The sequence below is a fragment of the Lissotriton helveticus genome, chromosome 5_1 (genome assembly GCF_964261635.1).
Source record: "Lissotriton helveticus chromosome 5_1, aLisHel1.1, whole genome shotgun sequence".
Taxonomy (NCBI): Eukaryota; Metazoa; Chordata; class Amphibia; order Caudata; family Salamandridae; genus Lissotriton; species Lissotriton helveticus.
This window is the reverse complement of record NC_136065.1, coordinates 1,368,138,400-1,368,163,129: the sequence shown is the minus strand read 5'-3', so window position 1 is coordinate 1,368,163,129 and position 24,730 is coordinate 1,368,138,400. Positions and strand designations below refer to the sequence as shown.

The 24,730-nt window shown below is 44.1% G+C and overlaps 1 protein-coding gene across 22 annotated transcripts in view; it reads right to left on the bottom strand.

Moving 5' to 3' along the window:
- The window catches only part of ANKS1A (ankyrin repeat and sterile alpha motif domain containing 1A), a 1,080,152-nt gene that overhangs the window by 650,688 nt on the left and 404,734 nt on the right, over window positions 1-24,730 (bottom strand). Inside the window, exon 1 of one of the 22 annotated variants that reach the window (XM_078644300.1) lies at window positions 24,190-24,498. The exons of the other annotated variants lie outside the window; for them this stretch is intronic. Coding sequence (XP_078500426.1) covers window positions 24,190-24,424 — 235 coding nt within the window. The 5' untranslated portion in view covers window positions 24,425-24,498. Of the gene's footprint in view, window positions 1-24,189; window positions 24,499-24,730 lie in introns of those variants that run through there. 22 annotated transcript variants of the gene reach the window in all.

The following is a 24,730-nucleotide window of genomic DNA, read 5'->3' as shown; positions in this document are numbered from 1 at the left end:
TTATCACTTTTATGCTCAAGGGGTGAGTTCTGCTTGTACGACAAGCTAAACAAATTACATACTTATTTGTTTTACCTCGCTGTAATAACATTTTTGGATTTACAGATTTTTTTGCTCACAAAGATGTACGCACACACAAGGTTTCTTTCATATGCACCAAAAATACTGTCCCATTATCAAAAGTATTATGCAGTATCTTACTGTTTATGTCCTAGAATTCCATTTACAATGTAAACTTAATCGTTAACTTCTTTTTTTACAATACTTGGTTATGGGTAAACCTTATCTCTTACAATTCAGTCTGATCGATAATTGGGCCCTAATCCGAGCTCCCATATTATTCTACACAAGAGGATGCTGAATTATAATATTTTCCTTCCAGAGCAGCTGGGATCATCTGTCAGAAAAAACTCTGAGCACTTAATACAGGTTCTGTAAGTAAGACAATTGCCGTTTGTGGTGTTCCCAAGTTTTTAGATTTCAAGGGGCTCCTGTGGCAACAATGAATTTCAAACAGCCAATTAATATTGAAAAACTAGATTAATCTGAAAAGGGATATTACTTTATAAACTGGAGCTCTTTATTTGTAAAACACATTTCCTTTTACAAGGAGTCAAACATCGAGTTGCGGACAGGAACAATTTCCAAGCCAGGAGAATATTAAGGGAAATATGTACTGAAACGGGTGCTCGAGGATACAATTTGCAAGATCGGAAGGGTCAGATCTGAAGGGTCTTGTGAGACTAAGTCTCAGAAGACACCTTAAATTCACTGCTACATACAGTCATGATTCTCAAAGCTCCATGCGAATCCGCACTGATGAACCGCATTGAAGCCAGTTCCTGTGCGTTGGGAGTATTTATTTCACTCAGTTAAATGCACTGTCAAATGTGTGAATGGTTTTAGTACTGTAAGTAATAACCATAAAAAGAGGCAAGATCTTGAAGTTTGTTCAGAACAGTAAATGCGTGAGTCATTTAGCAAATTACAATATTCATGTTAGGATTGGCGAACTGAAATACAAAATGAGTATTTGAGAGAATCACAAAAACATTGTTGCATGAACAAGAAACCGTGTGAAATGCTTGGGAGAAGCCTGATATACTAATCTGTATAGAATTCATTACTGTGCATGGTCCTTAAAGTAGAAGACGAAAATGGAATTTTGAATACCAAATAATGCAACAAATGAGTAAGAGGTTTTAATTACTGCCAGTCACAATCAACAAAGCTCATCCTGTTGGTGGCAATGTACTCCCATGAATTATACAGTACTTCATAAGGTCAATGGTTATGTGGATGCATCTGCAAGTTTCTCCCTAAGGTAATTTCGGATTTCCATGAAATTCAAACCATTACTTCACAAATGCTCTTTCAGAATCCTAATTTCCAACATAGATCTCTGAATTCATAAGACCATTTACACGTTTTCTAGAAGAATCAAAAGCTATAAGAAAGGGTAAGAACTTTGGCTCTATACACATTATAAATAATCACTATCAAGAGTAATCGCTTTTTGTATCCTCTTATGCTACGAGAAAGCTAATAAAATGCTTTCCGGTAAACCAACGGCCCACTCCACAAGAGGTATAGTGGCTACTGCTGCGTTAAGAAATGTTCCCTTTATGGAGATTTGTAAAGTAGCTGCCCCCTCGAGAAACCTTTTTGCACAATTTTTATGATTTTTCTCTTTGTTCCATTTCACTGCTTTTATTAAGGATGGGCTTCCTATTGTATTCAGGGCTTATGATTAAGAATCTTTCATCTTTTTAGGATGGTCTTTTACATAATGCCATACCACGACAGCCCTCTTCCCCCCCCCCCCCCCCCCCCCCCCCCAGGAAGGCCATTCACAATCTACCGTAAATGAGAAACAAAAAATGCATCATTAGCCATCCGTATATTTGTTTCAACCCATTTCAACAGAGCACCAACCTTCATATGTTTACAGTTTATTGAAAATGTGGAATGTCATCTATTACAGGCCTAGGATAAATACGCTAAGAAATGAACAACATATCTTTAGCTGTGTGCCTGTACAGCCACAAAATAAGATAGTTTGTGTGCCTTTTCCAGTATTTCCCTAACCATAGTGGGGGAAAAACGTTCTGTCTGCCGTTACTTGCTTATGTGGTTATTCCGTGCTATAATGCATTGCTTGCATTACTGTGATATATTTAGTACCTTCTCCTAATTTTATAAGAAAGCATGTTGGGATGAGAATGTCCCCTGCATGGTGTTAAGTTGAGCACCCTGCACTACTTGCCATTACTGCAAGAATCTGTTATCCTGGTTTTTGTCGACTGCCTCTCACTAATCCATGGTGCACATGTGAAGATCTAGGCCTACCTGAGAAATACTATGGTTTCTGGACTGGTTTTGGAGGGGCGCACCCAGAGAGCCCTCAAAGTGATAGGACGACTACTGTTCCAGCTTTGGGCTTCCTGAGTGTAGGGCTGCATTGGCAGCATACAGGGTTTTGTTGTAAGTATTTTACATGTATTATGCAAACGAGAGCCTACTAGCCCATTCACCCAAAGTTCGACTGCTAAAGTTGAACCCGGAATCCTAGCAGGGAGATCCCATGCGCCTGGACATAAGCAGTGGACTTGGCATGCAGTGCCTGCGTGAACCGGAGTGACAACGGTCTGCAGATTTAATTTAGGAAGCACCTGGCATGTTAAAAAAACTGAGATGATGATACTTTTCCCGGATAGTTGAAGTGTTTTGCTGACATTCCAGAGACTAGAAGAAGGAAACCTGGACGCTGAAGTGAGTTAATAGGCTGGGGGCTTCACATAGGACATTTGAGTAGGTCCTTTCCGATACAGAGGGCTGCTAATAAGTCTTCTGAAAAAACTGCTATTTGGTGGCTGGCAGGGGTGAATGGTGGGGCTGCAATGTCTGTGTCGGAGTATGAAGCGTCAGGTGTGAAGAGCTCCTCAGAAGGGGAGCAGCCTGATTATACCTCTGTGTGTCCCAACTGTGGGTGCTCCAAACTGGTAACAGCCCTGGTGTGAAGAGCATCGTTCAAGACAAAGGACACGTCTGGAAGAGAGCCTGCTAAGCACACATGAAAAGGGAACCAACCTAGACTGGTTCTGGAAAGCATGAATAAAACGGAGAGCAGCTGACCCGCTTTTTCATCTAGCTCCAAGTTCTTTCCCCAGAGTACTTGGAGAGCTACTGCAAAACCACCAACTGATGCCTACCTGGCATGCAAACATCCAGAGGTCAGGAGATATCATCTGAATTTCGATCTAGAGCAGAATTAGTTTACCAATCTTAGAAACCTAGGAGTACTGCCAGAGAGGGAAGGGGTGTGACGACAACTGATGAAGGAGTGGACCGTTGGAAGAGGCAGTTGGTCCTCGTTCCAAAGTCCATCAACCAGAGACTCTGATTGCATGAGTGGCATGATCAGGATAGTCTATTCTCTCTGCATTCATAGGAGGCGCAGCATTTTCAAAGCGTGCTAACTGGCCCCCTTGTGTTATTCTCGTCCTCATTGCCAGAGAACTTATGTCCAGTGTACCAGATTGGTTGGCCCGACTCAAGCCAGTATAGACCGCTGTGTGCTGGTGACACCAGATGGCAAGAGAACAGTACCGGTGACCTTTGCATTGCAGCCCCAACTGCTGAGAAGTAAAGACAACAATCCTGTGATACCTGCCCAAGTATTCACTGTAAGTAGTGTTCTTTGCACTGATCAAAGAGTGCACAGGAGCAAAGCTCTACCCTGAAGAATGAAGCAGTCGTATGGAGGCACCAGTAGCACCTAGCAGAACCGTCACCGAAGACCTCGGTGGCCGATCGAAGTACTGCCAATATGCCCTCGCATCACACCAAGAATGAGTAATTGCTACCAGAGCCATACATCATGAGCAGGACTGTCAACCAGTCTCCAACCCAGCCATAGCATGACAGACTCACCGAATATTGGAAACTGGCTTGCTGAATCTTCAAGACTCACCTGTGACAACCAACTGCCAGGTACTAGAAGAAGGCAAATGCTAGAAGCACTTACTCCTGCCGCTGGCCCTTCAGAGCCTTGCTGTGTGGCCATATCCCAGCCGGATATCTGTGTGTCGTGTACACTAGATACGCCCACTGTAGGTGAATCCACCACCCATGGAAAAGCGAAACATGGCCCAGCTCTGCACCAGAAGGAAACCGAATGACACTATTCAGGCCAAATAACCCACAAGAGACTTTTAGCTAAGAGAGGCTGGGCGAAGGGGGGTAGCATTGCATCTAAATATGGTCTATATTACAAACAAACATAGGACACCAGGGATAAGGGTGTTGGGTAGAGCATCTCAATTTGGACCCCACTTTGAAGCACATGGGTCTCGCTTGCTCCCACGAGTCGTGTACCAAGCATGAATGTAGTGTGCAGCAATATGCTTCTTGATATAATACCCCTTGGTATAATAAAGTACTTGTCCTTTTCTAAAGAGAAGCACTAGGCTTGGCAATTAACTTACTGGGTTGCTAGGTGCAGTGTTCAGAGTTGAGCACAAGCACCTCCACACTAACCTCCCTGAGGACCCTTGGACCGAGTGCTATCATTACCATTGACGGTCGAAAGCTGAAAGGTTTTTATTTGGCCCAGTCTGCAAAGCTGAAGTAGGCAAGACCCCAAGAGAGTAGTGGCAAAAAAAAAACCTCATGACTTTGTAGCCCTTGCCCGGCCCCTTACCTCCCAAATAAGGTCCACGGGTGTCAAATTTAAAAAAGATCTACTTAATCATAGGATGGGATGCTTCATAAATCTACATGTCCTGTAAAAAAAAATATCCATTTGTCTCTTTGGTGCCATGCAGCGAGGGGACAATTGTGACAGCGTTCTCATTGAATCAATGCTCTGAAAATAGACCTTTTGACTTTGTCAGCAATCGCATTTTAGCAGGGTTTGTATTCTAGCAATGTCTGGATTTTTCCAACTATCCGCAAATCTACATCTGGAGTTGGAATTAGCGAGAAGTATTTCCAGGGTGGGAATATCCTTTTAACCTGTGCACCTCTTCATTTTTTCTTGTTTTAGGGGTTTTTACCAACTCTTCTCTAATCTCCTACCACAAAGGGACAACTTTGCTCCTGAGAAGGCAGAAGTAAAACTCTTTCCTGGGTGGAGAAAAAAAGGAGTTGCAGAAAAAGTGAACTTTAAAATGCTCAGCAGATCCTCGCATGAGCCAAGATACAAATTCATATTTGGTCACGCAAAAAATACAACTCACAAAAGAGAACCGTTTCCGGTTATAATTTTGTAAATACTTATGAACTCACTGAAGTCGTAACTTCAAACTATGGGTGCACTTTAATTACTTTCTGAATTTGGGTATCTAATTACGTCTGGTGGTAGCGAAGGAGACATATATACAATACCCTTTCAGACCTAGAGTGACTCATAAATTATGGAAAAAAGAAGCAGAGAACCCTGGGTAGTTCCCAAGTTTAAGTGGGAAGCAGCTCCTGTATAGAACACTCAACACCAGCAACACTATGCTCACCTCAAATGTCTGCTTTTATATCAAAGTATTTAAGCATAGATTTAGCACAGTGCCATCCACGCAGAGATAGAAAGGGACAGTCGCTGATGTTGAGTGCGCTCTATGCAGGAACTGCTTTCCACCTAATCTTGAGAACTACCCAGTGTTCTCTGCTTCTTTTTTGCATAATTTATGCATCACTATGCCTGAAAGGGTATGGTTTAGACTTATACTGGGTGCTCCCTTGTGTCTAGACAAAGCTATACCTCTCTGAAGAGCTCTAATTAGAGCAAAACACTGTCAGGGGTTGCTTTTACTTATTTCAGGTTGGCTTTGTTGGTATTTTACCAATTCAAAGCTGTAATACTGTGCCTAGAGTGGTAATTAGCTTTGTCATTTTACAGCTTGGTCCTATGCTTAGAGACTTTGCTGTAGAAATGGCAAAAGACTTTGTCCCTTTCTATTTCGGCGTGGATTGCACTGTGCTAATCCTATGCTTAAAGACTTTGATAGAAAAGCAGACATTCGCTGGTGTTTAGAGTGGGGTGTGTGTGGCGTGTGTGTGTTTTGCCAAGTTGAAGGCATAAATGAAATATGAGTCTAAAGATAGACAGCACTGGATGCAACAATGGTGAATACTAAAGATGTTCAACTGAATTGAAAGTGATCATGCACCAGATTTACCACAATTTATCGGGGCTAATTGTGTGTTGGTATGCCAGGCAGTGTGCTATCTCCTCATATATACACATAAATATTGCTTCACTACGAGGGATGGCGTTCTGCTCTTTCACAAGGAGCACATTGGCACACAAAATAGTTTCCTTCAGTTCCAGAGACTATTATGGCAGAATGTGCTTTTTGAGAACAATTTTCTTTTTTGATTTTAGCCAATGTTTTTGCCACATTGGTGAGGGCCCTGCAGCTCTCACAACAATGTTTTACAAAAACGATGTCAAAACAAAACAGACATTGTCAAAACCAAAAGACTGGAAACCACCACCAGAATACCTGTCTTTGCCAATCCTCCTCTGTTTTTTGTGTTTCCCATAATCTTGCCAAAACTGGTTTTATACTAATTTTCCATTATTAACGTTCTTTAGGAAATATTAGCATGTATCACACACATTTTACTAAGAATGCCTCAAAGAAATACTAAATGTTTAGCAAAATGATTTTCTTCTAGTTACTATTTTTAGAAAGCAAAGAATCATCAATCTTGATTTCAGGCTTCTGGGAGTATTTGCACTTAATGAGGATTCTGGGAGCACTATAGGTAGCTTCAAATTGTTAAACTTTGCCACCCTGGGTACGCATTTTATGCTGGGACCACGGTCAGTAGTGCAGGACAAGCTCAAAGCATTTCCTTACAGCACTCACCTTATTAATAAACACTTTGCATTAACCCTCCGCTGCGCTGAACGTTCCGCGCTGGTGCGGAACGTTCTATTGTGCGGGCGGGGTCGCGACGTTCAGCGGACGTGCGCAACACTACCGAGGTAGTGCATGCGACATCCGCTGAACGTGCGCAGCACTTAAAGGGTTAAAGACCCATAAATACAAGTTTGAACAGCGTGAACATATGGATGCACATTTAACCTCAACTGTAGCCCATGCTCTTTTATAGGTACATAAATTGGTACTGTGAACTAGCAGCCAATGAGTTTGTGGTACAAAAATTGGGCCTGCTTGTCCAAAGAACAAAATAAATATGAAAACGTCATGTCCTTAACCCCAAACAATACGTCCTGGGCGTCGGGCAATAGGAATTGCACATTCCATGGGTCTGACAAAGAACATTTGATACTCTTTGAAAAATAAAATGACTTTTGTAACAAAAGTATAAACATCTGTTGTGATAAATTCTTCCAGCTATAGCATCTTGATTTAGTTAGGGTTAGTTAGAATTCATTAACATCTGCAGAAATATGTTGTACACTTGCTAGCATACTTAAGTTAAGACTTAAGAGCCCATTTTAAGTGCAGCTGAAATTCTGAGACTATGACGCAATAAACAGGTTTTTCACAAAGAGTTTGCAGAATGACAAATATGTAAAGTAAACAATATTTTAAAGGATTCCCAAAAATAATGTTAACAAAATATTTCAAATGTCAATACTCTAGAAACACGTAATCTATGTAATGTGTAGGCTAATTACACATAGAATTTGATAAAAAATATGTTAAACCAGAACGGGAACACATGGCCACTGGTCCAGCAGAGGTGCACAAGAGCAGTCACTCTCTAACAGATTTCTAACACTTGATTTCTGCAATGTTTGATGCATGCCTCCCTCTCATTTTCATCCCTGCAGCGAATGCCTCACCTGCTGCTACGTGGTGAAATCTGCTGGTCACAAATCTGATTCCTGTAAGCACCACATCTGTACTGGTTAATGATAATGCCTGTTCTTAAAGGTCTAAGCCATGGTAAAACTGTTTACTGGTAGATCACCCATAACTCAGACTCAGTGGCACACAGAAAGGTATGTGGAAAAAGCAGGAGGCTCACGCCTCCCTTGTCCAGTTCCTTGTGAATATATATTGACTGAGCACTCTGGGTGTCTAGTTTTCAGAAATGACTGGGGTTATTTCCTATGGGTGGAGGTGGAGCCCAGGCCCAAATGCCCAGCTACCCACATCATCTGAATGGGTCAGTTTTTAACGTAAAAACTTGAGGTATGAGCACTGCATTTTGAAGCACTCCCTGTCGTGGGAATTAGATCTACTACACAAGTGGGTATATATTTTATTGACAGAAGTGCTGGAACACATAATAGTGGAGCATTTGCTATTAACAATTTCTCTTGGACATGGCCAAAATGACAGCCGCACCGGGCACTGTGTAGGGAGCTCCGCAGCCGGCCAGACTTATATCCTACAATTATTTCTAACTAAAGCCATCGTGATCCAGAAGCCGCTCCTCGACTGTTGGTGCTCGGTAGAGGGTACCTGCTGCTGACGGGATGAGTGGACATGGCAGATACCACCCTGTGAATGCCTACCTGGTTTCACGGACTCCACAGTGACTGCAACCATCAACACCAACTCTCCGTGCTCGGGAGTGTGTGCTGGAATAAAAGACAGCTGCCAAAGTAAGTGTGCATCCCCTCCAGAGTCATTGATAGCACCCTGGAAAGCACAGAGTAGCTACACTGTGGGCCTATGCACTATCTCTGCTTGGAGCTGTGCTGCGTTGTGAAGATGTGTGAGGACTTGCTGAGCACGGCATCCCTTCTCCACCTGAACACACCATCAAGTGCTGGCTGCAGGCCCCATTGCCTGCACGATCCCTGAGGTGCTAACTAGTGACAGGGGATCCACCTTCTCCAGCTACTGAGGAGGAGGTTGGAACACTGCCACCTCCTGGATTCTCCTGGTCATGCCTGTGTCCCCCTTCCGGGCCTGCATTAATCCTCTTGTGACATCAATTGTGTAAGTGATTACTGAGGCCACTGCATGAACTCATGAGCTCCTAGAACTGTTGCAAGGCACCACGGAGTGATATTAACCTAATTACCCTCCCATTACTCTGAGCAAGCTACATACATCAATACGCCATAGAAGTGGTGCTCTACTGAGGGGCCTTAATAGTTTTTTCAACTGCGCCACAATGCCCCACACACTGTCTCTTAGCACCCTAACCCTCCGGAGGGGTCCAGCACGTAGATTATCCTGCCTGAACTGTCTGGCTTAGCTGGTGCTTCCATCACTGTGCCAGTATTCTAACGGACCGGAAGACCGCAACACGGGTGTGCCCGCTTTACCCTGTCGAGCACCAATAAGTGCCTTGATCAGAGGGTTTGTGCCTGACCGCCCTTAGGTGTGACACCCAGTTATCTGTCACACTCGGGTTGGCTACTCCAGAGCTCGCCCAAACTGGCTGATGATGATGGAGACGACCAAGGCCACTAAACAGATGCCTAGAAGAAATGAGGACACATTGACACTCTCCACACCTATGGACAGGACACTTGACACCCTCGGTCATCTTAAAGAGAACCTTCAAACTCACTCCACAGAGTTTGATAAGGTGCTCCAGGCCATTATGGACACTAAATCCTCCTGGGAGACCGACATTGACACGTCTACCTCAATGCTAATTTGCTAGGAGCAGACCACAGCAAGTTGGAAGACCGAGTTGGGGAAATATAAAACACTCTGGCCGCGGTAAGGACCTGCAGGAACGACTGAAACACATGGAAAACGAGGTTGCTAACCTGCATCACAGAGCGGAAGATGCAGAGGGGTGGTAAAGATGCAACAATATCCCCCGGCTGGCCTTTCCTGAACACGTGGAGGGTTCCAGCGTAGAACTGTTCCTTTAAAAATGAGTGTAAAGATTGTTCTTGAAAATAAGGCACCAAATTTCTTCTCCATTGAACTTGCACATCGGGCAGCCTCTCCTCACGGTGCCTCGCCCCGTCCGATTAAAGCTTGCCTCCTTAATTATTGTGATCTGCTGCTGCAACAATGTCGTACTAAGGGCCCCTGGCGCTATGAGAATGTGCCCATCACAGCATATCCTGATTTCACCCCAGAGTTACAACGCTGCCGGGGCTCTTATTCCAAAGTTAAGCACCCTCTCTGAGATTTAGAACTTAGATATGCTCTTCTGCTCTTGGTGAAACTCAGAGTGGTGGATGGCAAAACGACCCACGTCTTCCACCCCCCAGAAGATGGGTGGACCTCCCTCCTTGCTAAGGACCTGGTGCATACTCCCTCTCAGGATTCCAGCAATGGTGGCTGGCGCCCAAATCCAGATGTCGCAAATGTAGATCCCTCAAGAAGAAACAGACAAAGGATCAGCAGGCAGCAGAGTAGGCCTGCACAGTGTCGGAAGCCTCCCTCCGCCATGAATTCCTATGCACCTCTGTGCACATATCGGAGTCAGGTTTGGACTCTGGCGGCTCGCTTTCATTGACCGATAGGGCCCATCAGGCCTGAAAGTCACCCCACGATGACTTATAAGGCTAGTCCTTCTATTCCAGAGATGACTGTCCAGGAGTGGTGAGCCTTCTTCTGACTTTGATACTTCCCCTGAAGGTCAACAGCATTGTTTGGGGGGGCTGGATGGAACACCATGCGACACGGGCCTAGACTATGAACATAGGCAACACAACTCTTAGGCAGAGGATGAGACTGGAAACCCTATGCAACGCCATGTCCCACCAGTGCTCCCACGTGGACTTGTGTGGCGTTTTAGGCTCCGATTGAATTTTCCCGATTCATGCCCTTATATAGGTACAATTCTCGTTGCCCCTATATAGGCATAAGAAATCATGCCCTTATTTAGGCATACCCCTTCCTACCCAAATACAGGCATGGCTACTTCCATCCGTTCACCAAACGTCAACGATTTCATGGAATACCAGCCTAAGCCATTAGGGACTTTCCCTTGCTTGAATATTGATTTCTCCAAGAACTCAGTTAGTTTTACAATGAACATCTATTCCTTAGGGGTTCATTCATGACGTTCATATGCCCGACTTTATGTCAAACATGGTATTCCTAAACATCTTCAAGGTATAAATATACCTTTACTTGCTATAGCAAGATACGGTGGTTCGGAGCAGTTCGAAGACCTACTTGCCCGACGAAGCTCGCTACAGCAAGTGCCGAAGGAAGCGGACTCTCCAGCTGACGCACTGATTAGGAAGCTGCCCTTCTCTGCAGAGACCAGCTCCATTGTTTCCAGCCCCAATTGCGGGGTGTTGGGAAATCAAGTCCCGAGACAGAGATACCAGACCTCCTTCATTCTAAAGGTATGGAGCTGATTAGAACCTAGAGAAACCTTTGGTAGATTCTTGGCAAGAATTACAACCTATGCTAAACAACACTTGCTTCTTCCCTGGTACTAGACCTAGGTTAGGTACATTGGGGTAGGCGATTTTTAGAAGCACCAGTTGAGTATTTTAGTCTATGTTATTTATGTATGTATTTTTATATGGCTTAGAAGCCATACAATGCTCTTACAGTATTATTTCATATTACTGTTTATGCTGTACGCATTATGCTTTGCATTCAGCCTAACGATTATAGCACTTCACTTCTCTTGCATGAGAAAGAAGGCTGTTCAATAAACCTTTTATTGAAAACGCCCGTCTCTCTATTTCTCTGCAACTCTGTAGAAACGAAGCATGCACGATTGACTGAGTAAAATAGTTATCTATTGTTTCCACGACTTCGAGATATATTCTTATTCTTGGGAAGGAATATTCTACTTACCAGTATGCATCTGTTCTTGGCATGTAGGGCTGCTGACATTCATATCTGTGCATAGATCGCCACCTAGTGTTGGGTCCGGATGATTGCACTTTGTTGTCTTGGAAGAGTCTTCGAAGTATCACGAGATAGGTGACTCCTCCCCTAGACTACAGTGCGCATGGGCATCTTCTCCATCCTCAGATTGTTTTTCGCCATTGTGGCAGAGATGGAGATAGAAAAGTAAGAGATGGTCATGCCAAAGATAATGCTGCAGCTGCGACAGGCACCGGGGAGGAGGGCGGGCGATATGAATGTCAGCAGCCCTACATGCCAAGAACAGATGCATACTGGTAAGTAGCATATTCCGTTCGAGGCATGTGGGCGGCTGAATTCATATCTGTGCATAGACTGTATAGCAGTATCTCCTCTAGCGGTGGCTACCTGTGCCAGATGCAGCAGTTTGAAAAGGAGTTTTGAGGACAGCCTGGCCTACAGCAGCTTGCTGTTTTGCTTGCACGTCTACACAGTAGTGTTTTGTGAAAGTGTGTATGGTGGTCCATGTGGCTGCCTTACAGATGTCTTCAAGAGGAATATTTCCTAGGAAAGCCATGGATGCCCCCATTTTCCTTGTAGAGTGTGCTCTTGGGGGGACGGTTAAAGTGCGTTATGCCTTTTGATAACATATTTGAATGCATTTAACTATCCATCTGGCTATTCCTGACTTTGAAATAGGATTTCCTTCGTGTTGTGGTGCAAAAGCAACAAATAGTTGTTTTGTCTTCCTAAATGATTTAGTTCTGTCTATGTAATAAAGTAGGGCTCTTTTCACATCTAATGTGTGTAGGGCTCTCTCAGCTACTGACTGTGAATTTTGAAAGAATACTGGCAATTCTATTGATTGGTTGATATGGAGATTGGATACAACCTTAGGCATGAACTTAGGGTTGGTTCTAAGAACCACCCTGTTGGCATGCATTTGCATGAAAGGTTCTTGGATTGTTAATGCTTGTAAATCGGTCACTCTTCTGAGTGAGGTAATGGCAACCAAGAATGCAACTTTCCATGTTAAGAATTGTAGTTCGCATGAGTGTAGAGGTTCGAAAGGAGGGTCCATAAGTCTGGTAAGTACTATATTTAGATTCCAGACTGGGGAGGGGGGGTGTCTTGAAGGGATCACCCCTTTCAAACCCTCCATGAAGGCTTTGATTGCTGGTACTCCAAACAGTGAGAGGTGTTGCCTGTTTTGAAGGTATGCTGCTATAGCAGCGAGGTGTAGTCGTATAGAAGAGTATGCTAAGTTACATATTTGTAGATGCAGCAGGTAACATATAATGTTTTGTATGGAAGCGTCTAATGGGTTGATTTGGTTATTGTTGCAGTAAGTAACAAATCTTTTCCATTTAGCTGCATAGCACGCCCGTGTGGTTGGTCATCTTGCCTCCCTAATGATGTTCATGTAGTCTGGGGGCAAGTTAAGACCTCAGGAGCCAGATCGCTAAGTTCATCTGATTGGGATCTGGGTGTCTTATTTCTCCATGGTTCTGAGTTAGAAGATGGGGAGCAAGGCACAGTCTTTGATGAGGAACCACTGAAAGTTCTAGGAACGTTGTGTACCACGGTTGTCTCGCCCATGTGGGAGCAACCAGGATTAGTGTGAGTGAGTGTTGTCGCAGTTTGCGTGCCACCAGCGGGATCAGTGGTGCTGGGGGAAAAGCGTACGCAAATCTGCCTGACCAGTTCATCCATATCGCATTGCCCTGTGACAACGGATGTGGGAATCTGGTGGCAAAGTACTGGCATTTGGAGTTTTCTTTTGTGGCAAACAGATCGATTTCTGGGTGACCCCACTCTTTGAAGAATGGTTGGAGAACTTAGGGGTGAAGCTCCCATTCGTGTAGTTGTTGGCTGTGCCTGCTGAGCAGGTCGGCAATCTGATTGTCCTTCCCTGGAAGGTGTTCTGCTAGGAGAAAAATGTTTTTTGGAATGGCCCACTTCCATATGCTTTGTGCCAGATGTGACAGCTGTGGAGAGTGCGTTCCTCCTTGTTTCTGGATATAGTACATTGCGGTCATGTTGTCCGTCCGGATCAACACCGTCTTGCTGTACAGGTATTTCTGAAATACTTTCAGGGCTAGGAATATCGCTAAAAATTCTAGTTGGTTGATATGTAGCTTTTTCTGTTTGGTTGTCCAGAGCCCTAGTACTGTGTATTGAAGTAGATGGGCTCCCCAGCCTGTCAGTGATGCGTCCGCTGTCAGTACTAGTTGTGGAACCGGCTCTTGGAACAGTCGCCCCTTGGAAAGGTTTTGTGTGTTCCACCACTGCAGAGAGTTGTGAGCGCGACTGTCTACCAACACTAGGTCTTTTAGTTGTCCTCGAGCCTGGTTCCATTGCCGTGCTAGGCATTGTTGTAATGGGCGCATCTGGAGTCTGGCATGGGGGACAATGAAAATGCAGGAGGCCATCATGCTTATGAGCTGCATAAAGATTCGAGCTGGCAGAGAGTGTTGTGGCAGGAATTTGCGAATGAGTATCTGCATGCTGGCTATCCTTGCTGAGTTTGGATATGCTTTTGCCACTGAGGTATTTATAGTGGCTCCCAGGTACTGCTGTGTGTGGGATGGTTGCAGATGCGATTTTGGGTAGTTGATGGAAAACCCTAGATTGTGTAGCAACTGAAGTGTTTGAGATGTGTGTGCTGTGCACTGTTGGTACGATTTCGCTTGTATTAGCCAATCGTCCAGATAGGGGTACACATGGATGTGTTACCTTCTGAGATGTGCTGACACTGTCGCTAAGCATTTTGTAAACACTCTTGGAGCCGTGTTAACCCCAAAGGGCAAAACCTTGAATTGGTAGTGTTGACCTTCTATTATGAACCTGAGGTATTTTCTGTGGGCAGGATGGATGGGTATGTGAAAATACGCATCCTTGAGGTCCAGTGATGCTAGGAAATCTCCTTGTTGGAGCAACGGGAGCACTTGCTGTAGTGTGATCATATGGAAGTGTTCCGATAGTATTTATTGATTTAGGGGTCTGAGGACCAATATTTGTCTGAGGGAGCCGTCTTTCTTGGGGATAAGGAAGTATAGGGAGTATACTCCTGTCCCTTGCTGGTGGAAAGGGACTTGCTCTATGGCCCCCTTTCCCAGCATGCATTTCACCTCTTGTTGGAGCAGGGTGATGTGTTCCGTGGACATAGGACGATGTCTGGGTGGTATGTTTGGTGGTGTAGAAGTCAGTTCTAGGCAATAACCAAACTGTGGTAATTGCGTGCCAGACCGGTAGGAACTGTTGGAGTCTGCCTCCGACTGGTGTTATGTGGTCTGGCGGCAGCGTAATGAAGTTACTGTTTTGTGGCAGTGGAGGCTCTGGTGTTATTGCCTCCACGTCCTCTTCCCTTATTACTGTTGCCCCTAAAACCTCCTCTGTTTGTGTTTTTGTTGAAGGAACCTTGTGTGTTACTTTTGTATGAGGCAGATGTTTGCGAGGTATTTCCTCGTGTAGTTGCCCTGTATGAGGAGCGCCGAAAGGAGCCTCTGTGTTGAAATTGTAATGCCCCCATTGATTTTGCAATTTCTGTATCTTTTTTCATTTTATCCAAAATGGTGTCGACAGCAGGGCCAAATAGGAAATCTTGATTGAGAGGTTGGTTAAGAATGGTGGACTGCACCTCATTCTTAAAACCGGAAATACGCAGCCATACATGTCTGCGTAATAAGACGCTAGTGTTAATTGACCTAGGTGCTGTAGGTGCTGTGTTTGCTGCGTCAAGCACGCATTTGATGGAGGCATTTGTTATCAATTTTCCCTCTTGTATGAGGTCATCAGCTTGTGCTTTAAAGGGCTCAGGCAGGTGTTGCATTAGGCTTTCGAGTTGATCATAATGCGCCTGGCCGTACCGAGCCAGTAGGGCTTGTGTATTAGCAATCCTCCATGAGTTGGAGGCTTGTGCTGCTACCCTTTTTCCTGATGCCTCCAGTATTTTTGACTCTTTATCAGGGGGAGGTGCTTCCCCTGTTTGGGAGTTGGCCCGTTTACGTGCATTAGTCACTACCAGTTAGTCTAGTGGTAACTCTCCTCTGATGTAAGTAGGGTTTGTAGGAGCTGCCCTATACTTCTTTTCTATTCTGGGGTTGATTACCCGTGCCCTGGCTGTATCCTTAAATATGTCAGGTGCATGTTTCAGAACTCCTTTTAACATGGAAAGTGTTCTAACACTTTTTTCTGAAGTGGGGAAGGTGTCAAATAAGAAGTCTTCCTCAACAGGGCCATTATGCATATCTACATTGTGGAATTGTGCTGCCCTGTCTATCAGTTGATTGAAGACTACGGTGTCATCTGTAGGTGACGGCTTAGTAGGATAAGAGGGTACATCAGGGATGGGGTGGGTGTTGTAAGGGTCTGTTGGCTCCTCCCATGGTTCCTCTTGTGGTTGAGGATCTTGTGGGAAATCATATTGAGGTTGTGGCTCATCCCCCAGGTTACCTTCATTGTCCCCGTGAGAAGGAGAGTAAGGAATGTAAGGATTAAAGGGTGTAGTAGGCATGATAGGCTGAAAAGGAATGAAGGGTCTAGAGGGAGAAGTCCCAAAGTCCTTTTTCTTTAATGGAATAGGGGAATGTGAGCCAGAGTCCAAAGGCCTCTTCTTTCTGTGCAGAATGGTAACTTTACCAGTGTCTGGATTGATGTATATTTTAGATTGGTCGTCTGATGGATCTGGGTGGAAGAGTTCTTCCTCTACAGTCCTGGGTTGAGTGTTAGACTTCTTTGGGTTGGTAACACTTTTGGTGTTTTTTTGGGCTCTGGCCCTTGTTCGGGGTCGACGAGTGATTCGGGGTCGACTGGAACTTTCGGGTAGACACGTTTTTTGTGCTCCGTAGGCTTTTTTGGATGAGTGTCCTTTTCCGAGTCGACGTTCTTCTTCGGATGAACTCGTGTCTTCGGAGCACTTATCTTTGGGTCGACAGGTTTTTCCAGCCACGCTACGGACTTCGGTACGGCCCCCTTTTTGTCGGCGACCTTTGGCAGGTCGACGGATTTTGGAACAGTAGGCTTGTTCAGTCGGCGACCTTCTTCGGTTCGGCGCCCTTAGGCTGCGTGCCCCTGTTCGGTTTGACTACCTCTTTGGGGTCGACGTTTTTTGGCTGAGCGGCCTTCTTGTGGTCGACAGTCTTTTTTGGCTCGACGCTTTTTGGCTGTACTGCCTTCTTCGGTTCGACGCCCTTCGGGTCGACGGCCTTTTTTGGCTCTGGAACCTTCTGCAGGACAATGTTACTGGGCCCTGGGGTCTCTGAAGGTTTCGGTTTCGGAGCCGAGCCGGATGGCGGGGCTGGCGAAACATTTTTATGATCTTGGCTAAGGCCGTTTGGCGATGCCTCGACCGAAGCCTTCAGTAACGGGCTTATTGGTGTCGGGGGCAGTGTACTCACGATTTGCCCCGGTGGGATCTCGACATCGGAGTCCGAGTAGTCCTCCACGGTGACGATCTCTAGGTCAGAGTCTTGAGCGTCCGGTAGTTCCTGGTCATCATCGAAGCTGTTGTCCGGTTCCGGTGCCTGTCGCTGCATTTCTTGCCTAGCGGCCCGTCGGATCCGTATGGTTTTCTTTGACCGAAACTGGGAGCAGGCCGGGCAGGTTTCTTCCCTATGGTCTGGGGAAAGGCACTTGTTGCATACTGAGTTTTTGTCAGTATGTGGGAACTTGGAGTGGCATTGTGGGCACCTTTTATAAGGGCTTCTTTCCATCGACGGTCGGCTCACGTGGCGTCGAAAAGGCCCAACGGCCCTCGTCGACGACCGATGGGAGATGGAAAGCTGGATCGAGTAGAGAGGTACCGAACGAGAACAATACCGTCGAAGTCAAAGGCCTTTTGGCCTTTAGAAAGTTTTGTTTTCGATTCCGAAGTGGGGGTTTTGGAGTTGGCATCCGAACCCAATGGCGGAAAAAAACAATCTCAGGATGGAGAAGATGCCCATGCACACTGTAGTCTAGGGGAGGAGTCACCTATCTCGTGATACTTCGAAAACTCTTCCAAGACAACAAAGTGCAATCATCCGGACCCAACACTAGGCGGCGATCTATGCACAGATGTGAATTCAGCAGCCCACATGCCTCGAACACAAAGTTGTCATGTTTATGCAGTTGTCAGAAACGAATCCCTTCTTGTGAGTTTGAGAAAGTTTCTAGTGACCTCTGAGTTAGATGGCACACTCACTATTAAGTTTAGTATATTCGATAGAGACCTATTGACATAAGTCCTACGTCAAATCTATAGGATATATTATTCCAATGCGCAGAGCCTATTGGGAATATAGGAACTACACTACATGGCGCCCAACTTTTGGTAAGGCACTAATTTAACGCTAGATACTAAAAGTAACTCAGTCGTGCTTTTCTCGGAGACCCCTTTTTCCGTAATACTCCAATAGACGTCTGGAGTCGGTAAAGGGATAATATCCGCCATAGCGGAGTAGGACGAAAAATCCTATGTATCGGTTTTTAGATTTATTCAACGTTGAAGGATCCAGTGTTCCAAAATATTGTGCACCTTATCTTTGTTTCCTTGAAACTTTCTCTGAAAATTTTCAGTCAATAAAATGTCAAATAACGGCAACAACACCGAGAACGGTGAAGCTACAGGCGATGACGCCGTACAAGCTTTAAACTTTTCAGGTTTCCAAGAAATCGACGAGGATGCTGTAAGCATTCCTGTAAATTTAAGAACTGCCATCACTATAAAACTTATAAAAAATGGCCTAACATCAAGAGGTGATAGGGCAGTTTTTGTGATAGAGGCACATGAATATCACCAGATAGAGGTATTCTATTCATGGATAGTCTTCCCTGAAGCAAATCCAGTAACACAAGTGTTTCACTTCTACAAAGAAGATGATCCACCAACGGAATACATTCCTTTCGAGGATATTGAAATTCCACTAACTTACCAACAGAATGCGCTCTGGTTTAAAGGTGCCCTAAAACATATGAAGCGATACAAAAGGGGATGATGGACGGAGCGTTTGAACAAATCAAACACTCACCCCCAGTCAACTGATCTGGGTTTAATCCATCACCATTCTTTAGTTCACTCAGCCACCCCAGTTCAGACATGGCTATATGCAAATCAGTCTGACCCTGTGCCTCATGGGAACAGTACAGCCCGAACTGCCAAGCCATGTCTTCCCTGGACCGGAAACAAGCATCCTGGGACCGGTTTCAGATTCATAATCCTCATCAGCCAGGCTATCTTGAATCCAGAATTCAAGAATAGTCCTGTATTTTCAGCATGGGTAACAGAGTTACTACAAAAGTATGATGATGAAGCTCTATCATATGTAGATGACATCTACCTGACAGACGACGACTTGGACAGGCACTTGAACAGAGTGAACACCATAATACTGGGCATCGCCTCTGAAGGGTACAAGTTGAATTTAAAAAAAAAATCTAGAATTGCCCATTTAAACGTCCTTTTCCTAGGACATGAACTTTCAAGTGAAGGCAAAAGCCTGGCAGCAAACTTTCTAGAGAAATGTGCTCTGCTCCAACCTCCAAAAATGCTGAAGAACTTACAGTTGGTTCTAGGTTTCCTAAATTTCGGAAGAACATACATTCTAAACTACGCAGAAAGGGTTAAACCTCTCTACAAATTAATCAAACCTGATTTCAAAACAGTTAATTTAACTGAAAAATACACTGAAATTTTGCATTCATTGCAAACAGACATGTTAGCAACAAAACATTTGCAAACACACGTAAACGTATGCAACTTAGTGATCTGAATCATTCCAGGTCAATGCGGCTTCACGTACTTAACTTTTAATGAAGGAGAAAAAGTACCAATAGCTTACAAATCACATTTGAACACACAAGCAGAAATGAAATTCACTTATACAGAAAAAATTCTGACAGGGGTTCAAAGTACAGTAGGAAAAGAGAGAGCCCTCGCACAGGGTAAGCGCATTATGGTCGTTACACCTGTACCTGCCTTAGAGACAGTGACGAAAGCGAGCATTCCAAATGCTAAAGCTCTACATCCGAGATGAATACAATGGGTTAATTCTCTTGCAACAGACGTTGAATACGTTTTTGACCCATATTTGAGAAAACAAGCATTTCTACAATACGAACAAGAATGTCCTCTGCCTACTGAAATTCTGCCTCTAGAGCTGTATGAATGTATGATTTATACTGATGGATCAGCTCAACCCACCACGGTGGGTAAACAAGCCTATAGTGCGGTGTGCGCGATCGTTAAAGGTCGCTGGTGCAATGGCAAATTCCGACCAATGGTCACTAAAACGCAATCTCTAGGAGATTGTACAGCTCAGTGAGCTGAACTACAAGCATTCAAGATGGAGCTTGAAAATACTGATCGCAAATTCCCCACACTCAGTGTGCGATTCGTATTATTGTGTTCAATATTACAATGAATGCTTGCAAAACTGGATTCAAAAAGGTTACAAAGATGCAAAAGGTGGCACAATCAAGCACAAACTGCTTTGGGAACAAGTAGTTCAGTTAAGACAAGGACTACAAAACGCTCACGTGATACATAGACTGAGTCATCAGCGTAATGGCGTTCACGTTGGAGAATTCATTGGCTGATGAAGCCGTGAAGGCAGCTGTGCAAACGGCTTCCGTAGCTGCAATCACTCGTTCAAAAACGAAAATAGACGGCAAAATAATGCTAGCTGTCAATGCCACAAGCAAAGGCAGCGGTGCAGCGTTACCTCAAAACTATCCACTCAAATATAATTGATGCAAACTCCGTTCCTTTTGCTCGAAGCCCTGGAGTGGGGGATAGGGTAATTCCAAACAGGAAACAGAGTAACTTTGATACAGGAAGCACATTTGGGAGAGGGTCTGATACATCAAGGGATGAATGCCCACATTCAAACATTTGCAATTGATTGCCATGACTGCAACAGAGATCGCAGCAGAGAACGCCGCCAGATACCTGACTACAGTGTAGCCAGCCCAGTACAGACACCATTGTTAGACAGCATTAGACTATCTACAATCAGACGTCCCTATGGACAGATGCGGTCCCACAAATATTAAGACAAGATTCATTTGGATGTGGCCTCAGCGCTCGGCTGACGCTGGAACTGTTAAAACAAGATTTGCGAGTCTTTATCGGCGCATACGCAGTTGGCACGCTACATTCTGACCAGAGTCCTGCGTTTAGCTCGCGAGCTTACAAGGAGGCCATGGCCAAAAAGGGCGTTGCATTGCGGTTCTCTAGTCCTTTCCATCCTGAGGGAAATTCGGTAGTGGAGAGAAAAAAGCGGGACATAAAGCAATCTATAACAGCTAGGGTATTAGGCTCGGGTGACGGGTGGGTCAAACACCTAATAAGTGTCCAACGTAGTCTTAACAATCTGCCAAGAAGTTCTCTAGGGGGTATCACTCCATATGAAGTCCTTTTTGGGACCAGAATGTTAATTTCGGATCTCGATTGTCAGACTTCAGTGGTAGACAAGAAACCCTTTGATATCAAAGACCGTTTGGCTGTTTTACAGGACTTAAATGAAATAAGAACAAAACAAAGTAACGTGTTCCTGAAGCCAACAACCACTGAAGAGAAACCAACCGTTCCAGCAAGACCTGTCTGGATTCCTAAGCTTGGGGATCTAGTCAGAGAAAAAATCGCGGACAAAAAGGAATTTGGGCCTTCTTACAGACAAAAAGTACCTGCCCTAGCAATCCACGGATCAAGAACAGTATTACTGCTGCCCCTTGCTGATAAAAAGGAGAAAAGGTTTGTGTCCATAAACCTGGTCAAACCACATCATGTGGCTGATCATAGGCAGTAGGCCAAGTGGACTCCGACAATGTAGCAGACGCCCTAATCTGGCTGCTATCTAAGAGGTTCAAACTGAGAGACTCATCACCTTTGAAGAATCTGCAGGGCAAAATGAAGGACTAAGCAACAAAGCTATGGAACTTGCACCTCTTGAGACCCAAATAAAAGTTTGTCTAGAAACACCTGTCAACAATGCAGTATTATCTGAATACACAAATGTACCAAGTGATCAAGTGGTTCCAGCAATTTCAACGAATCCTGATGCAATCCCTACAATTGACAGAACGGTCTCTGGCTATTTCATTACCTTTGATACGTTTTCGGAGGATCCCAGCGAACCTGAAACAACGCCAGTAAAAAAAACTTTCAAAAGAACAGCAACAGAACTTTTTCATCACCTGGAAAAGACTTATCTGGTTTCACCATGGATTGAATTTTGGATTGTTTTGGGTGTGCTTTTTCTTCTAATTTGGTTGACTCTGGTAATAACTTTGTGAATGCTGATAAATGGAAGATATGTTAAAAAGGACACAGAAAGTAAGAACATCAACTTAGTACTCAAGCCACACAAATCATCTCATCGTGAACAAAGAGACTTGTCATCAGTGAACATCACAGCCGTTCCTACACCGGGTGGTATAGCTTGGGACAGAACTGATTATGACATTTTTGGCCCGGCAGAGCTGTTGAAGATTCCCACCAGTTCAAGATTTCCTTGAATTACTTTGTTAAATCTGGTACCTTTTCTGAAGACTGGGACTTCGAGACTGTTACTAATATGATGTCAGACTTAGAAATGTCTGCAAAATTTACAAATCATGAATACTTAGAAGGTTCATCAGAGTATTAACAAATGTATTGTTATAATCACTATGGTAATCATTCCTTGCACAAATCTGCAAATCCTAGAAATGTACCGATGTAGAACCAATGGGAACATGGTCCTATGCCACCAAAGGGTAGCTCAAAAACATATAATGGAATATTTCCATGCTTTTCAGGTTTTAATGTTTCAAATCCAGAATCATTTTACTTTAAAAATGTTAATAAGACAGGAATGAAAAGTATTTTGACAAATACCAAGCAAATTTATTCTGCAGCCTTTTATGATCAGTTGTCTTCTCTCGGTTTCGACTTTTGTAAAGACAACATTGAGACAAAAACTGTCTGGGGCACAAAAGACTGGCAAGTGCAGGGATTAGAAACCTTATTTAGTGCCTGTATCATCCCAGAGCAAATTATGTTTTTGAATGACACTGTCCAACAGACATCTTGTCTTGGGTTAGCCAAGATAAAAGACTTAAACAAACCGGCCAAACCTGCACCTACACAACTTAGTGGTAAAACTTCAGAGGGGGAGGTCGACGTACATACTATTTTGCATCATAACAGAACAGATCCAGATTGGAAAAAATTGTTAATCTGGCCCACAGACACAACAACTGTCAAGATAGATTCCTGAATAAGACACAAGGGTTCACATTCACTAGGCCAGATCCAAGATATGTTCAGAGACCGCATCCAGCAATAGTAACAACATACAGTGTAGGGAAACTGTGCCTTGAGTGGCTACACAAATCCAGAATCCACTCTCACTGATAAACAGATCAAACTGGCACAGAAGGGAGCAGACTATACGGTGCTGAGCATTGAAAAACAGGAAAGATTGCCAGTTACAGTCGCTGAAAAGCCAGCTATTGAATGGATAATACACGGAACAATCACTCTGCCTCTCATAATTTTCCATTTTCAGTATTGCTTAAAACATATACCAGCAGGCACATATGAAAGGTTGGGTAAAAAAAACATCAGACATCCTGGAAATCACCATACACACACAGATGTTGGAGTGGGGGAAGAGAGGTGTTTCTTAGTGGTAAAAATTATGAAAACGCACTAAGCGGTTCTCTCCTTTGTCAGGGTATTAATTTACACGGGGCCAGCGATGGTTCCTCTACCAACTTATCCAGCCACCTGCAAGGTTCTCCGGCGGCGGTGATTGATCCACTTTTTGGACAACTTTCAAATGGAAGTTACATTATGTTGAACGATCACAGCTGCTGTGGCATGTTGCCAGGTTTACCCTATCTCGTAACTGTCAGCCAGGGTCACTTGCTGTATGCAAGTATTGTTTCCAAAAACTAAGACAGACCGGGATGCGCCGTTATAGCCTTCACTGAACATCTCTTGTATACGAATTGATACTTTAAGCAGAATGAAAGCCATTCTTCTACAGAAAACTGTGCCACTGACCTCGGCCAAAGAGACCTATGATCTGCAAAGCGCAAATACAAATTGCCCTATACATTTCTCAGAAATGTTAAGTCTTATCTTAAACATGTCTGATACGAGTGGTATTGTACATGTATTTAAGACAGTTTTTTCGGGACTGTTAGCACCCTTTGAAGCAGTCCTAGGAATATTTCCAAACTTCGTGCACTCTGTGTTTAGCGGATTGCCTCTCATTTTGGGACTCGCTGCAGGGATACTATTTTTGCTCCTACTGCTTCGATATGGCAAGCCAATCCACAGCTGACACCTAGATCACTGTGGAGACCACTCTACTGGTGATGAAGTGTCGTGAGCGTATCATCCAAATTTTGGGATTAACTTGTTTAAGAGAATTAAATACCACATGGTTTCTGTCATTCAGACCAATTTGGCAAGCTTGCATCTTACCTGTTCTACGCTGCCTGCTATGCGGAGAAGAATGTGTGTTAGACATCTGTCTCACACTTCCATCAGTCAAGCCAATGGATGTTACTTTGCTTGAATCAGTAACGGCCCATGCACTGTGTTGTCCCCAGCAGCTACCAATTCTGATGATGGCATTCAATGAGATCTCACAGACGCAAAAGGCTGGCGGTGAGGTACGAGAGGAAACAGGCACGCAGGTATCATCCACTACGAACATTGCTAATGCGACCAATGCTGACAGCGATGCTTCATATCTATGTGCAGTTGATCTTCTTAACAAGGTAATCCAACTTTCACCTACAATGGTAGACGAAATCTTTACAGACTTAGAGGATTTGATGTTTTCTCCAAACAATAACAATAACTTTTGATTTGGCACACAGTGTTCTGAGAGACTCTGAATTCGACCTTCATTTTTCAAAACAAAGTTCTAACTTTGGGACTCTTTTTTTCTATGATTCAACGTTTGTTTTTTCCAAATTTGTATTTTTAATTTTTGGCACAAAGTAATCTGCTTAAAGTA